Source organism: Carassius carassius, chromosome 18 (genome assembly GCF_963082965.1).
Source record: "Carassius carassius chromosome 18, fCarCar2.1, whole genome shotgun sequence".
Classification (NCBI taxonomy): Eukaryota; Metazoa; Chordata; class Actinopteri; order Cypriniformes; family Cyprinidae; genus Carassius; species Carassius carassius.
This window is the reverse complement of record NC_081772.1, coordinates 4,920,515-4,937,930: the sequence shown is the minus strand read 5'-3', so window position 1 is coordinate 4,937,930 and position 17,416 is coordinate 4,920,515. Positions and strand designations below refer to the sequence as shown.

The following is a 17,416-nucleotide window of genomic DNA, read 5'->3' as shown; positions in this document are numbered from 1 at the left end:
TGACCATATCAGTGGAATAAAATGTAGCCACACAATTGGTCAAAAGTTTGGGCATGATTTTCTTTTATGTTTTTGTAAGAAGTCTCTGTTTTATGAACATTTATTTGCTCAAAATAGAGTAAAAACAATAATGCTGTGAAATATTATTTCAATTAAATTTGAATATTATTTTAAAGTGTAATTTATTCCTGTGATGCAAAACTGAAAACTATTATTATTTAAAAATAATTATAATATGCTAATTTGCTGCTCAAAAACCATGTATTATTATTATTATTATAAACATTGAAATCTGAAAACGGAGTTGAAATATTGAAAACAATTTCATATGTTGAAAACTAAAATAATTTATAGCTGCATGGTTGCAACTGGTATTATAGTGCCATAACTGAGTTTATTACCACTTTTTGGAGGATATGTACTGTATTGCTCCAGTTATGCGGAAAAGAATATCCGTGTACGACACATCCAGAACCTTCAATATTCCCCCACTGGAAACCTTTCCCAGCCACATTTGATTAAGCAACATAATAAATTATCCCAGCACATGCACATCAAAGAAAGCTTGATCTAGCACATTGGCAAACACTTTTGAGCATCCGTGGCTGTTTCTTTGGTTTAAAGCTTTAAAATAGTGAAAAAGCATTTAGTATCAATCAATATTAACTGCATACAAATGTAGTGTACTTAGACACAGAGACTTTAACATACAGCTCTGTGTGATCAATTAAGGCACAGAAATTTAAATTATCGTAAATTAGTTGCATTAACTTGAACATAGATGCTTTACAAAAATATTCCCTCTATGACTCAAGTTCCAAATACATTAATGACTCTATGGCTTTTATAAGTTACTTTAAATCCTTTTATCAAATACGTATAACTTAAATGCTTAACTTAAAAAAAAAAAAAAAGCACAAAAAGAGATATTTGATCACAAACAGTCATACAGGTGTTCTTCAGTGCTTTAAACGATATATTAAAAACATGCCAAGACAAGTAAATAATAACATGCTAATAACAATGCTAATAAAATACTCCATCCATCTCTGTTCCTTCAGTTCCAAATAATCCCGCCTATGATTCCCAGAGGTTAAAAGGTCCAGAATAATGTACAACAACAACAACAAAGTCCAATGTAAAAAATACTTCCCTTTTAACAGGCTCATAAATACTCATGTTAATGAGGGAAAGTAGCTCAGCGAGACAGGATGAACATCCTAGTAAGGTTTGTGCTTTAAAACCATGCCGTTAGTTTGGAGGTTCTATGCTCACATAACTGATCAATGATCAATATGGCCTCCACACGCCTTCGTCCATTCTACCAGCAGGATGAAGCAGAGTGGGGGAGTTGCTGTGACTACCGTCTCCCTCCACCCCCCCACTTCCATCAGCCTGGACCGGGAGGTTTGGGTTGACCAGGCTGGTTCCTGTGGACGCGCTAGTACAAGGTGGCATCATCCGGGTGGGTGATCGGTCTCCTCCCGGAACCATAGAGAACTGGTAGGAGCCTGAAGAGGCACCGTAGTAGAGATAAGGTGTGCTGCTGCTCTGGAAGGGTCCGCTTTGGTTCTGGGTGGAGCCGGGGTACGGCGGAGGAAGGTAGGTGTGGTAGTGAGCGCTGCCGAGGGACATTCCGGTGGTGACCGGGGTGGGCGTGTACGTGAAGGTGGTCGGGTAGTGCATTCTGGGACTGGAAAACCGGCTCTCGGTAAGTGAGGAGAAAGCAGGGAACTGACGCTCAAACTGGCCAGGAAAAGGACTCAGATCTGTCGAACCTACAGAAACAAATGTTGAGGTTACTTTTTATAGAAGTATGGAAGGATTTAAATACCACTGAAGACAGAAATTACAGTGATGAACAATCATGACAACACAGTTGAGTTATATTGCATTTTTTCCCACTTGATTTAACTACAACCCTGTTTAACCAAGAGCCAGTTGCATAAGCAGCCACTATGTTAAAACTAGTTTGACCAGCTACTAATTATCCAAGGGGTAATCAGTCTTAGTTTTTAGATTTAAGTTAGACCAATCTACCTTTTTGTAACTGACTTTTAAGAGTTTTGACCAGTTTTGAAGAAACAAAAAAATCATATTAACCTTTTAAGGTTATTTTATGTGAATTATTTTTTTTTTTTGCTGATTTTCTGCTTAAGAAAGTTTTTTTCAATACATTGTTAAATGTGAAAAACAGATGTTTTATAATTTGTGTGGCAACCACGATACCTTTTTTCAGGATTCTATGATAAATTAAAAGTTAAAAATAACACTTACTTGAAACACAAATATTTTGTAACATAAATGTTAATTATTTAATGCATCCTTGCTGAATACATTTATTAATATCTTTTAAAATATATTACAAAATACATAAAATATAATAATCCTGTGCATTTTAAACTAGTTTAACTAAAAAAAAGGTTAATCTAGAAACCAAATTTAAATGACAGAATGTAGCTATTAAAAAACAACCATTAACTTTTAATTAGAGACATGCAGAGGAGAACAGTTAATCGATTAGCTGGCTTCACTTCATTGTGGTTATTTCTCTTTGTCACAGACAAGTTCATGTGTATGTGTATTCATGTGTGCGGTTATATGTCTCAGTTCATTTGTCTCTGGGGTATGTATATGCCTGTGAAGTGTGTGTGTGTGTGTGTGTGTGTGCATCTGCATTGGCTGCCGCACATAAAACACAACTAGGATGCATAATCGGTCACACATTTGGAAACGTTTAGAGGGGTGCGAGGCAGCATCACAGCAAGAGAGACAGACGTCTGCACTGTTGTGGGCTCCTGGTATCTTCAGCATTATAAACCCAGGCAAAAACAGTCCTTCTGCCCTTCTGTCCTTAACATATTCTTTATTTCCCTCCAAAAATCAGAAACCGCTAATGGTCTTTAGCTAGTGCTAGTGCCAAGGAAGGAACAAAAAGAAACAGCCTTGGCTCCCTGGAGCAGTATGGTTTTCATAAATCACACGGCGTCTTTCTTGTCACCATGTCTGCGCCTGTGGGCCAACTGGGTGGCATGGTTAAACGTGGGCGATTTGCAGAGGCATGGCTTGTCACTAAGGCTAGTCATGTCTCCTTTTCACCTCAATGCCCATCCCCTTTTTCTTTTATATTCAAAATCTTTGGTTCAAGCGGCTGCCGATAATGGTTTTCTCGCCCTAGGGTATTAAAGAGAGCCTGTGCTCTGAATAATAGGCCAAATGATAAAAGCAAAAATATTCTCTGCTAGTCAACTAAAATCCATAAATGAGATGGTGCTGGTCTTGAGAACAGATGCTATGCCTGTAGAACTTTTAATTTATATGGTAAGAACAATTTTTCTCATCTGAACTGAACAATTATAGGTTATTTACAAGTTTAAGCCATATCTACATGAGGAATAATGTCACCATACAACAGTGCAGTAGTTTTTACTCTTTGTTTGCTACAGTGCTAAAGATAAGCCTCTAACTTTCTAAATCTGACTACTATTTAAAAACATACATTTCAAGCTCCATTTCACAAATTATTTTTTTTTTTTAGAAATGAATCAGACCTATAAGTCATATTGCAACCAGTGTTGCTTAATCTAAAAAAAACCTTGAAATATATGAAAATCATAAATTCTGCCTTGACAACTAACTTATAATAAGTTCATAAAATGAAAACAAATGAAAACTATTTAGAAATATAGAAAAACCTAATAAATAATGAAAATATAAAATAATGAAAATATAAAAATAAAAGCTAATTCAAAATATGAAAAAAAACCTATGTCAGCATATAAATAGTACTAAAATAACACAAATGTGTTATAAGTGCTACTATAGAGAATTTAGCATTATCTGTTAGATTTTTACAGATAGTTGTCTCTTTCAGTTCTACTACTGTCATGGCAGGGCAGCAGTTTGAAAAAAAAGAGGTCTGTTAAAGGTGAAGGGCATAGTATTTTTTTTATGCTAAAATTCATGCATCCCAATTTAATATGTGGAAACAATAAGACATTGGTAGACAGATTTCCATTAAGATAAACGGCAGTTTTTCAGAAATCTGAAATTCTGCTTGGTGGCTAAATAAATAAATAAAAGCTACAATTTTAAAAGTAAACAATGTAATATATATATATACATATATTACATTCTTCACTTATAAAATTGTAGCCAAAGATCTAAAGAATAACAACCCAAGCAAAAACATAACTATTGCCCCCTTGAGTTCGGAAGTATATCACCACCATTGCAACACAAAACACTGTACATAGTGCAAAGATGAATTGTCCTGAAAAGTTTTTATATCTGCAATGGACAACAATAATGCATATTTGTACTGTTCCTCTTACAGTTAAGTTGCAGGACACATCAAAGAGCCATGTCCTTATCTCACATCAAACCTATTATCAACAAAATCTCATGTGCCGAGATCAAATGAAAGGATGATATGCCTAAATTAATTAAAAACGACAGGCGGGTGGCAGGCGTCTAGAAGCTGGCAGCCAGCGCTCAGGCGAGGGAGATTCTTGTTTAATCACTTTAAGGCTCTCCAGGTTCTCAGGAATGAATAAGGGTGTAGTATGGCATGAACACACTCACCTGGCACTGAGTCAAACAGGTGTTTGGAAATGGAAACTCGTCTGTCTACATTTATTCTTTAAAGGGTACGTTTCTGGGTGTGTTGCAGGGCACACAAGGACAAATTAGCTTATGGGGTGCAAGTCGGACACCAAGTGGCCTTCCATTCCCCAAAGGTTCTCTGGGAAGCGTAACGCTATAAAGAGGCTTTATTTGCCAGCCACCGGCCTGTTATTATGTCTTGGTCTGTTATTAACTATATACCACGCAGGATCAAAGCCATGGAAAGAGGAGCAAAGGAAACCATTTTTTCTTTCCCCACAAGTTTTAAAAATACGCTCATGGAGCAGTCCAATTTTAAAAACCGTCTCCATTTACATATCTACAGCACCATTAGCTAATAAAAATCAAGCAAATCTGAGATTGTGTTTATAACGAATTATGACACTGAAATGTAATGCTATGATTTGTTTAATATGACTGACAGAACATTACAGAAAAATTATAATTTCAGAAAATAGCCCTCCCAAAATGAAGCCCCACACTTTTTCTTCATCGTTACTGATTTTCATGAATCTGATTAAACTGTCATCTAACACATTTAAGAGTAAATTCACAAAATTTACAACACTTTTGTGCACATTTCAAAGCTAATTAAAAAACAATTAAATGTTAAAACCATAATAGCATATAAATATATATATAAAAAAAAATAACACTGAATGCAAGTGTTTGCTGCTATAGTAGAAATTTGCATAATCTGTTAACATTTATTGTTAGTTTTCTCTTTCAGGTCTTCTGTTATAGCAGAGCAGCAGTTAAAAAAAAGTTAGTCAAAGTGTATATTTTTTGCTGTAAAATTAATGGAATTTTCCCGGAAACCTGTCTGAAAACAGTTATTATTTTTGGAGTTCTGCTTGGTGGCACATACATGAAATATTGCTGCACCAGGATTATTTAAATTAAGTTATTTGAATTATTTGAATATAAGCCTAACAGACCACTCAGATCACTAGGATCGAGTCAGTTAGAAATACCAAGGGTTCACACAAAACAAGGGGAGTCCACCTTTAGTTACTATGCCGCCCGCAGTTGGAATCAGCTTCCAGAAGAGATCAGATGTGCTAAAACACTAGTCACATTTAAATCTAGACTTAAAACTCATCTGTTTAGCAGTGCATTTATTGAATGAGCACTGTGCAGTGTCCGAACTGATTGCACTATATTTTCACTGTTTTTTTATTTTATTTTATGTAAAATCATTTTCTAACTGTTTTAAATTCATTTTAAATAAGTAAATTTTTAAATAATTTTAAAAGTTTTAAAATTGCTTGTTTTATTCTTGTTATTATTTTTCTTCATTATTATTTTACTTTCTTTTATGTAAAGCACTTTGAATTACCATTGTGTACGAAATGTGCTATATAAATAAACTTGCCTTGCCTTAAGTTATTGTGATTCTTTTAAGTGAAGTGAAGTGAAGTGACGTGACATTCGGCCAAGTATGGTGACCCATACTCAGAATTCGTGCTCTGCTTTTAACCCATCCAAAGTGCACACACACACAGAGCAGTGATAACACACACACTGTGAACACACACCCGGAGCAGTGGGCAGCCATTTATGCTGCGGCGCCCGGGGAACAGTTGGGGGTTCAGTGCCTTGCTCAAGGGCACCTAAGTCGTGGTATTGAAGGTGGAGAGAGAACTGTACATGCACTCCCCCCACCCACAATTCCTGCCGGCCCGAGGCTTGAACTCACAACCTTTTGATTGGGAGTCCGACTCTGTAACCATTAGGCCACGACTTCCCCGTCGTGGCACATACAAATTCAGTGCCATTTTTCTGTTTAAATGTGGTAAATTTAGGAGACATTTAAAACAAAAAAGAGATTTAAGGTTTAATTAAAAAAAAGGCTTTAATCTCCTAAAACATTTAAACTTGTAAATTCACTTTAGTTTTCAAATATCTTTCAAAAGCTGTATAAACACAGTTGCATCATTCACACAAATCCCCATCCTTCTAAATGTGCAAATCACCATAAAACACGTGCCCACCCTGCTGCCCACTGCAGTGTCAGACGCGAGGGGTAGGGGGCGCACCTGCTGTAGGGCTGAGGCTGGAGGTTACCTGGGAGGCGTCTGGGCACATCGCTGATGGACGGCAGCCCTGTGGCCCGGCTGGAAGAGAGCGGGGTGGTGGAGTGCACGGACGGGGAGGCCATGGGACTCAGGTAGGATGGGTACGTCTGGTCATATGACCAAGGTGGGGAAGATTGAGCCTGGCGTGGATCTAAAGGTACAGAGAGAAGGTCAAAGAAAATGAGTTACACGGATAGTCCACCCAAAAATGAAACGCCTGTCATCATTTACTTACATATTGGTTCAAACCTGTAAGATTTTCTTTCTTCTGTGGAACACAAAATTTGAAATTTCAAGAATGTTGTCAACTAAACAAGTTTCGGTTCTCATTAACTTCCATTGTTTGGACAAAAATGCAATAGAATCAACATGTTATTTATTTATTTATAGGTTTCAGTGTGTGTGTGTGTGTGTGTGTGTGTGTGTGTGTGTGTGTGTATATATATATATATACCCACTGAGCAAGCGACGTCTGTGGACGTACAAAACAGGTTGATATCACGTCCGTCCGTCCAGGCCATGATTTGAACGTCCATTGACAGCCAGAATTAGTCGATTCATGACACTGTGAATTTATGTCCAATCTGGCCATAATTTAAACGTCCACTGACAGCCAGAAGTAGTTCAGAAAAGACGTTCATACTGACTATAATCTGGACGTCCGTTGACATCCAGAAACAGTCCATAAATGACATGAATAAAGATGTCCAATCCGGCCATAATCTAAACGTCCACTGACAGCCAGAACTAGTTCAGAAAAGACGTTCATTCTGACTATAATCTGGACGTCCGTTGACATCCAGAAACAGTCCATAAATGACGCAAATAAAGATGTCCAATCCGGCCATAATCTAAACGTCCACAGACAGCCAGAACTAGTTCAGAAAAGACGTTCATACTGACTATAATCTGGACGTCCGTTGACATCCAGAAACAGTCCATAAATGACGCAAATAAAGATGTCCAATCCGGCCATAATCTAAACGTCCACTGACAGCCAGAACTAGTTCAGAAAAGACGTTCATTCTGACTATAATCTGGACGTCCGTTGACATCCAGAAACAGTCCATAAATGACGCAAATAAAGATGTTCAATCCGGCCATAATCTAAACGTCCACAGACAGCCAGAACTAGTTCAGAAAAGACGTTCATACTGACTATAATCTGGACGTCCGTTGACATCCAGAAACAGTCCATAAATGACGCAAATAAAGATGTCCAATCTGGCCATAATCTAAACGTCCACTGAACAGACGTTCATAGGCTATAATCTGGACGTCCGTTGACAATGTTGAAGAATTCATTATTTAGAAAATAAGCAATTTACTTATAGGCCTACATTTGTACACTATTATTTATTCCCTTTGTGTGTATGACTTTGGTTGACTTTGGTAGCAAAGGCCTGAAAACCAAGGCCTGAGAATGTTATTTCAGTAAAGACACCTGGTACAAAGTCTCACCCAAAAATAATCTAAAGGAGGTGACCATATTTGGAAGGGATGTGGGTATATTATCTGTGAAACCCCACAGAACTGGAGTGTCCTTTCTGCAGGAGGCGCTCGGCTTTGTTTGTTCAAATAAAGTCTAATTGTTTCTGGCATCAAAGATCTCTGAAGTCATTTTGCCTGAAAGATTGATTGAAAGACTGAAACTACAACAAAATCCAGAAACGGTCCATAAATGTGAATAAAGATGTTCAATCTGGCCATAATCTAAACTTCCACTGACAGCCAGAACTAGTTGAGGAAATACGTTCATATGGTTATAATCTGTACGTTGACATCCAGAATTATTCGACAAATTATGTGAATAAAGATGTCCAATTTTGCCACAATCTAAACATTCGTAAACATCCAGATTTAATGATTGAAAATATGTTAAAGGCCGGCCACTGTGGCCTGCCCACTATAATCAAAAGGCTGTTAAAAAAAACAACCATCATCATTGTTATAACATTTCCAGAGTCCCTCAGTCCAATTTCCTAAAGTCTTTCATTCCAGATTAAGGTCCTTAAACACTGCGCAGCCTGTATGGCTTTTAAGTTTTTCTTATAGAACTCAATACTCAAAATATATTTTCATTTCATGTTTAAATCTTTAAAAAAAGGGCTGCATAAAATTTACATTTGTGAATACATTTAGCTAACAGAATTTTTTCAGATTTAAAAATTATCAATTTTCTTTTTACATTCATGAAAACATTTAAATTCAAAGTTAGGATTCACATAATATTTTATAAAAATTTACAAAATGTACCACCAAAATATCCACGTGAAAGACAGTTCCAAAATAAACAAGCTTCTCCTTTGGTGTGCACCTCCAAAAATGAGTAACCCTAATTCGTGTCAAGGTGACGGAGGCCAAGAACATGGTCAACTGGTCCTGTGTTGATCAGCTGTGTGGAGTAGTCACTGAATTTGCAAAAAAACACTACAATATGCAGTAACATTTTGAAATTAGATCTTCAAAATCAGACTTATCATATATCACTCCGAAACGGTCACAACACTGTAGGAGCGACGCCATAGTTGACGCTAGTTCCTTGTCAATATCACAATTGTATTGCATTCAACCCTCTACATAATTTTATTATTTTGGTCACCTTGCTCTTTTAAACTTAGGCAGGTCAGTCACAATGGGGAAAGCAGTGGCAGGATGACTAATGATTTTTTATGATCTGATCATCTCTGAGAGGTAGGCCTATAGGATACAGGCAGGTTGGCACAAATTGACAGATCTGGTCCCTCAAATTCAAGGCGAGGAATAAACCAAACAATAACTGATAATGTGAGTTATAACCACATGATTTTTGGGAAGTGGGAATGGTAGACGTTGACACAAATACTTCCAGTCCGACTATTATTCTAAAGTTTTTAAATTATTTATTCTAGAAAAAGTTATTTATTTATTGTATTTTTTCCATTTGTCATTGTCTTTGTTTGAGGGTGATGGGTAAATTTCCACATATTTGGCCTTAAGTTATTTTTAAAGGCCTGGGGTTCCAAAAGAGCGCTGTTCTGACCACCTTGACCCCTTCAGCAACATGGGCAAGCCCAAATATAAAATAAATTTCACCCATACTCCTACAAATGTCAATTTATTTTATAGTTTATTGTTTTGGTGTTTTTTTATGACGTGTATGCTAATTAGTAAAATTATATATTTTTAAAAGTGATAAGCATAGATGTTTTTCGGATAAGAGTGTTTTTTTTTTTCCTTTCGTTTTTGTTCTTAAAAGTGTGGTGGAAAAGGCGGTTTTATTGGGTACACCTTCCGGTTTCAAGAAGATTCCCTAGATCCCATGTGAAAAATAGTTCTACCTTTATAGTGATAATAAAAAATACAAACTGTGTCAATTACTTTGATTTTTTTTTTTTACTTTTATAACATGATTTATATAATGATCAAACATGCTCGGAATACAAGTTTATCAGTTCTGTGGCGGACGGATATATGTGACTGCAGTCCGCGCAGCATGCTCCGCCGCATTCTGCACCAAGGCTTTTAGCTGTATCGTGTTACACTTGACGTCCCCATCAAGAACTTTGTAAGTATGTTATACTATTGATAATACTAATAATGAGCGATTCCCGAAATGTTATCATAATGTTTTTATTTCGTTAGTCCCAGTTGGTTCAGCTAAGTAATTCAAGTGTTTTTTTTCCCCTCTAAATGGACGAACGTTTAAGATCGCTTAACGTTAGTCTCCGTGTCGCTGTCTCACTGTGTTGCACTTGAGTCGACGTCCCCATCAAGGAATTTGTAAGTAACATTATGTTATAATATGGTAATACTAATAGTGAGTGTTTTTCGAAATGTTATCAAAGTTTTTTTTCGTTAGTCCCGGTTCAGCTAACGTTAAGTAATTCAATTTGTTTTCCCTATAAATGGACGCGCTAGCTACTTAAGCTAGCTCCTCGTGTCGCTGTCTCACAGTGTTGCACTTGAGTCTACGTCCCCATCAAGGACTTTGTAAGTATGTTAAAATATTGGTTATACTAATAGTGAGTGATTCCAGAAATGATATCATAAAGTTTTTTTCGTTAGTCCAAGTTGGTTCAGCTAAGTAATTCAAATGTTTTTTTCCCTCTAAAAGGACGTGCTAGCTACTTAAGCTAGCTTAGTTGCCAAGGAAGGCTCCTCGTGTCGCTGTTTGACGGTGTTGCACTTGAGTCGACGTCCCATCAAGGACTTTGTAAGTATAACATTGTTATAATAGGGTAATACCAATAGTGAGTGTTTTTCAAAATATCATAAAGTTTTTTTGGTTACACTTTATTATGATAGTCCACTTTAGACAGTCTACTAACTAGTAACTTTTCAACTAGCAGCTACATGTCAACTAAGTTAAAGGAGAACTCCGGTCAATTCTAACATTGAGCTCATTTTTTTGTACATTTGGAGTGCTGTCAATACAGAGAACAATGACAATGCTCTGCATTGCTTAGGCACACCCAGGTCTTTGGACTGCGACAGGTCAACTAGTGGTGAGTTAAACTTTTCATTTTTAAATTTTCAAATCAGCATGCAGGTTACTAATAATGTTGATCATGACTGACTGATGTTTCTGTTCTGCATTGCTTAGGTTCACCCAGGTCTGTGGGCCGTGACAGGACAACTAGTCGTGAGTATAGCCTTTCATTGCTGAATATTGCAGGCTGGTCACTTGGACTGTTGATAAAGAATCACTGATGTTTGTTTCTGCTCTGCATTGCTTAGGTACAGCCAGGTCTACAGGCCGTGACAGGTCAACTAGTCGTGAGTATAACTTTTCATTTTTAAATTATCGAATCAGCATGCAGGTTACTAACACTTGATATTGACTGACTGATGTTTCTGTTCTGCATTGCTTAGGTTCACCCAGGTCTGTGGGCCGTGACAGGTCAACTAGTCGTGAGTATAGCCTTTCATTGCTGAATATTGCAGGCTGGTCACTAGGACTAATGATAATGAATCACTGATGTTTCTGCTCTGCATTGCTTAGGCACACCCAGGTCTTTGGACTGCGACAGGTCAACTAGTGGTGAGTTAAACTTTTCATTTTTAAATTTTCAAATCAGCATGCAGGTTACTAACAATGTTGATCATGACTGACTGATGTTTCTGTTCTGCATTGCTTAGGTACAGCCAGGTCTGCGGGCCGTGACAGGACAACTAGTCGTGAGTATAGCCTTTCATTGCTGAATATTGCAGGCTGGTCACTTGGACTGTTGATAAAGAATCACTAATGTTTGTTTCTGCTCTGCATTGCTTAGGTACAGCCAGGTCTACAGGCCGTGACAGGTCAACTAGTCGTGAGTATAACTTTTCATTTTTAAATTATCGAAGCAGCATGCAGGTAACTAACAATGTTGATCATGACTGACTGATGTTTCTGTTCTGCATTGCTTAGGTTCACCCAGGTCTGTGGGCCGTGACAGGACAACTAGTCGTGAGTATAGCCTTTCATTGCTGAATATTGCAGGCTGGTCACTAGGACTAATGATAATGAATCACTGATGTTTCTGCTCTGCATTGCTTAGGCACACCCAGGTCTTTGGACTGCGACAGGTCAACTAGTGGTGAGTTAAACTTTTCATTTTTAAATTTTCAAATCAGCATGCAGGTTACTAACAATGTTGATCATGACTGACTGATGTTTCTGTTCTGCATTGCTTAGGTACAGCCAGGTCTGCGGGCCGTGACAGGACAACTAGTCGTGAGTATAGCCTTTCATTGCTGAATATTGCAGGCTGGTCACTTGGACTGTTGATAAAGAATCACTAATGTTTGTTTCTGCTCTGCATTGCTTAGGTACAGCCAGGTCTACAGGCCGTGACAGGTCAACTAGTCGTGAGTATAACTTTTCATTTTTAAATTATCGAAGCAGCATGCAGGTAACTAACAATGTTGATCATGACTGACTGATGTTTCTGTTCTGCATTGCTTAGGTTCACCCAGGTCTGTGGGCCGTGACAGGACAACTAGTCGTGAGTATAGCCTTTCATTGCTGAATATTGCAGGCTGGTCACTAGGACTAATGATAATGAATCACTGATGTTTCTGCTCTGCATTGCTTAGGCACACCCAGGTCTTTGGACTGCGACAGGTCAACTAGTGGTGAGTTAAACTTTTCATTTTTAAATTTTCAAATCAGCATGCAGGTTACTAATAATGTTGATCATGACTGACTGATGTTTCTGTTCTGCATTGCTTAGGTTCACCCAGGTCTGTGGGCCGTGACAGGACAACTAGTCGTGAGTATAGCCTTTCATTGCTGAATATTGCAGGCTGGTCACTTGGACTGTTGATAAAGAATCACTGATGTTTGTTTCTGCTCTGCATTGCTTAGGTACAGCCAGGTCTACAGGCCGTGACAGGTCAACTAGTCGTGAGTATAACTTTTCATTTTTAAATTATCGAATCAGCATGCAGGTTACTAACACTTGATATTGACTGACTGATGTTTCTGTTCTGCATTGCTTAGGTTCACCCAGGTCTGTGGGCCGTGACAGGACAACTAGTCGTGAGTATAGCCTTTCATTGCTGAATATTGCAGGCTGGTCACTAGGACTAATGATAATGAATCACTGATGTTTCTGCTCTGCATTGCTTAGGCACACCCAGGTCTTTGGACTGCGACAGGTCAACTAGTGGTGAGTTAAACTTTTCATTTTTAAATTTTCAAATCAGCATGCAGGTTACTAACAATGTTGATCATGACTGACTGATGTTTCTGTTCTGCATTGCTTAGGTACAGCCAGGTCTGCGGGCCGTGACAGGACAACTAGTCGTGAGTATAGCCTTTCATTGCTGAATATTGCAGGCTGGTCACTTGGACTGTTGATAAAGAATCACTAATGTTTGTTTCTGCTCTGCATTGCTTAGGTACAGCCAGGTCTACAGGCCGTGACAGGTCAACTAGTCGTGAGTATAACTTTTCATTTTTAAATTATCGAAGCAGCATGCAGGTAACTAACAATGTTGATCATGACTGACTGATGTTTCTGTTCTGCATTGCTTAGGTTCACCCAGGTCTGTGGGCCGTGACAGGTCAACTAGTCGTGAGTATAGCCTTTCATTGCTGAATATTGCAGGCTGGTCACTAGGACTAATGATAATGAATCACTGATGTTTCTGCTCTGCATTGCTTAGGCACACCCAGGTCTTTGGACTTCGACAGGTCAACTAGTGGTGAGTTAAACTTTTCATTTTTAAATTTTCAAATCAGCATGCAGGTTACTAATTGGTCATGACAAAATGATGTTTCAGTTTTGGGTTCCACAGATTCGTCCAGATCCAGGTCCAGGTCTGTGGGCCGGGACAGTTCAATTAGTTGTAAGTATAGCCAGGCACAGTTGTGTTTTATTGAATATTAAATTAGCATGGGTAATTTGCACTATTGATAATGGCTACATTTGGGTTGCACAGGTTCATCCAGGTCTGTGGGCCGGGACAATTCAAGCAGTCGTGAGTATTGCCAGTTACATTTGGCTTGTCTTATTGAATATCAAATTAGCATGAATAATACTATTCATACTGAATAACTAATGTTGGTGGTTTGGGATTCTCAGGTGTACCCAGGTCCCAGGCTGTGGAAAGTAGGTCCATAGATGGTGAATGTCATTGGTTGTATCACTTAATGAGGCACATTGTACAAGTGTTCTAAATATATTGATCGCTTCACACACTTTTTTCTTTCCTGCTTAGGTCTTTCACATGAAAAGTCCAGTTATAATAGGGATGTGCCAACCACATTCCCCCTGTCAGAAGCGAGTAAGTACAAGAATATTTTCATGTAACACCCAGACTAATTACTTATGTATTAACATTACATTCTCTTTGTAACTGGTGAATCAGACTTCAGGTTTTCATCTTATTGCTTTGGCATTTATGACATTTAGTCTAGAACCATCTCTTAATAAAATTGTTATTTAATACAACTGATTTGTCAAATACAGGGTTAAAGTTTACCTGTTAAATAGTGTTATGTAACAAATTGAATAGTTATTCATTTTTCTAGGATTGCTAGAGAGCACACTTTTACTGAAATGCCTTGCTGTTACCAGAGAACCATGATTATAGTGAGTAATTATTATTATTTTTCTTAATTTCTCATTATTGCCAGAATTCCAAAAAATAGTGCTGACAAAGCTGGTGACTCTCACTGATGAGGTCAAAAAACTCCAGAGGAGCATGCCTAAATCTAGCATTGAGATCAGAAAGATTAACACCTTGGAAGAGTTCGAGAGGGAGGAGGCTTCTCTTCTGGATAAAAACAAATTTGAAACCTTGGTAAGAAGTTTTCAACCTCTAATGAGCTTACAATCCTATTGATTATCCTTAATAAACATAGACATTATCACATTGTGTTTTTCCACTAGAAATAAACCTTGTTACATTATTACCTTTAATTTGGTACTGTGAAGCTGCTTTGGGGCAATACGTATTGTGAAAAGCGCTATATAAATAAACCTGACTTGACTTGACTTAGTGCTGGGCGGTAAACCAGTTCATACCGAAAGCCGCTGTATATTTTCGTTACGATGTTAATTTTTAATAAACCGCCAAACTGATGTATTCAAGTACACAACGTTCGGAAGTCGGAACGTTGCACTGCGCCACACGACACTGTTTCAGACGGACCCTTTAAAATGTTGCACTTCAGCGATTGCAAGCAGTGGTGAGGGTAAACAAACGGCAGTGTTCTGGTGTTACGGATGTACACGCTGCAAGTTCGGACACTTGGGAGGTCGTGAGATATTGCACACATTCGCATCAATGCAGCCGGTACACGGCACGACTGTCCTGCACAAATTTTATCCCGAGTTGGTGGCAATCACGTGAGCTTTCACGCTAAACACAGAAACAATGTAAAATGACAGAGAACAGTAGCCATTCGGAATCCATTCCTCTCAACATAAACACTTATTAAAAGAGCGAGATTGTATGTGTGATAGTGTATGTAATATTAATGCAAATTGTAACTTCACTAAGTCACTTGTTTTATATTTCCTTTTTAGATTTACTTGAATACTGTGTAATGTACCTGTATTGCAAGTTGTTCTATTTTTTTGTATTGGTTTTTTATAAAAAATAAAAAAGAAGTGAAATTTGAAAAGTTAAAGTTCTGAATTTTGACTACAATTGTCTTTGCATTCTGATTCCTCACTTCATTAGAAGCATGACTGGCTCTTATTTGTAAGCAACAGCATAATTTTCTGGGGCCATGCAAACCTGTTTTACTAGTGTGGAAATATTCTACAATATTCACTAATGACAGTAAAATAGACCATCCTAAATCAATTTACTGCAGTAATTCCTCTCTCAATGAGTAGAAAATGCATTGAAGACCTGACTATGCATGAAAATAAAATAAAAAAACGTCATAAACCGGAAAACCGTCATCATAAAAAAAAAAATAAAAAAAAAACGTGATATAAATTTTTGGTCAAACCGCCCAGCACTAACTTGACTAATTAGGACTTGACTAATGCCAATAGGGGGCTATGCGGAACACCGAACGTTCTAACCGGAAAACAGGTCTTATTTCCACTTTTCACTTCAGTACAGAACACATCTGCAGTGGTAGGTGATGTCTTAGGTAACTGAAGTTTTGCTTATTATAATAAAATTTGTATAAACTGTAGTGTATTTCTTTTAATTAAAATGTTGGAAGTTTTTGTTTTGCCAAGCTGCAAGTCAGTCAGGGTGATATGCTTCCGAAAGATTATGCGTGCTAATTTTGTTGTAAGGAGACACACCCTGAGTCGCATTTTATGCCAGAAAATATATGCAACAGAGTAATACAGCAGAGATCTTATATATTGATACATTTCAATATCGATCCAGCAAATTCTTTCAGCTTTTTGTATTTACCTGCTGATAAAATGTTTTGGGATTTTTTTTATATTTGAGTTAAAATCTTTCAATTATTTCATGATTATACATATGATTTTTGTATGGTTTACATGTGATGTTTTTTAGGGCAGCAAACAACTGGACCCTGTTCTCAATTTTTTACCATTAATATATTTTCATGTGTTTTTTTAATTATAGGTTTGTCAGCTGGCAAGAGTGGGTGGGAAAGATGTGAAGGACTGCACGCACAAAGTGATGGACAGGTATTTATTTACATATTAACTTAACAGACACAGATCCCCAATCTGTTTTCATTTGGTAGTTTGGTTTAGTTGTTGGTTTAAGTAAAGAGCAGGACTGTGCACTAGGGCTTGGCAATATGGATAGTTTTATATCTTGGTGTTTTTTGGCTAAATGGTGCTAAAAGATAAACTGTATATCATATATTTTATGAAAATGGCTAAATTTGTAAGTCAAATCCACCTTAGAGATGACATATGCACTTTTATTTAAACGGATGGTCATTAAAATAAAATGCAGTGGTTTACTTCCCTGTTTTATTCCCTACGTTGAATAAAAAAGCATTATTTCTGGTTTCCAACAACAATAACAGGAGGATTAAGAGAGGGAGAAGGAGAGACAGACAGGGGCTCACGGACAAAAGAGGGCATGAGAGGAAATTCCACCAGATTTCACTCTTTTCGGCCAGATGTCTGTTATCTTTCTTTAAAGGGACACTCCACCCATTTGCATTAAGCTTTGCATTGTTAGAAACCCAGTCATACTATTGAATGGTCGTGCAACACTCTTTCTTTTTCCCCTGAAACGGGAGAAATCCGTTATTTACCTCTTACACTTCCTCCTAAAAATGA

At 37.6% G+C, this 17,416-nt stretch overlaps 1 protein-coding gene across 4 annotated transcripts in view; it reads right to left on the bottom strand.

Annotated features, from left to right (window-relative positions):
• Positions 1-223: 223 nt before the first annotated feature.
• LOC132092170 (runt-related transcription factor 2-like) overlaps positions 224-17,416 on the bottom strand; it is a 50,778-nt gene continuing 33,585 nt past the window's right edge. Inside the window, exons 6-8 of one of the 4 annotated variants that reach the window (XM_059498277.1) lie at positions 6,940-6,972; positions 6,694-6,855; positions 224-1,778 (exon numbers count right to left, since the gene is read on the bottom strand). In XM_059498277.1, the coding sequence (XP_059354260.1) occupies positions 1,291-1,778; positions 6,694-6,855; positions 6,940-6,972 (683 nt within the window). In that variant the 3' untranslated portion in view covers positions 224-1,290. Of the gene's footprint in view, positions 1,779-6,612; positions 6,856-6,939; positions 6,973-17,416 lie in introns of all 4 variants that reach the window. The other 3 variants (XM_059498279.1, XM_059498280.1, XM_059498278.1) reach the window with 3 other exon arrangements.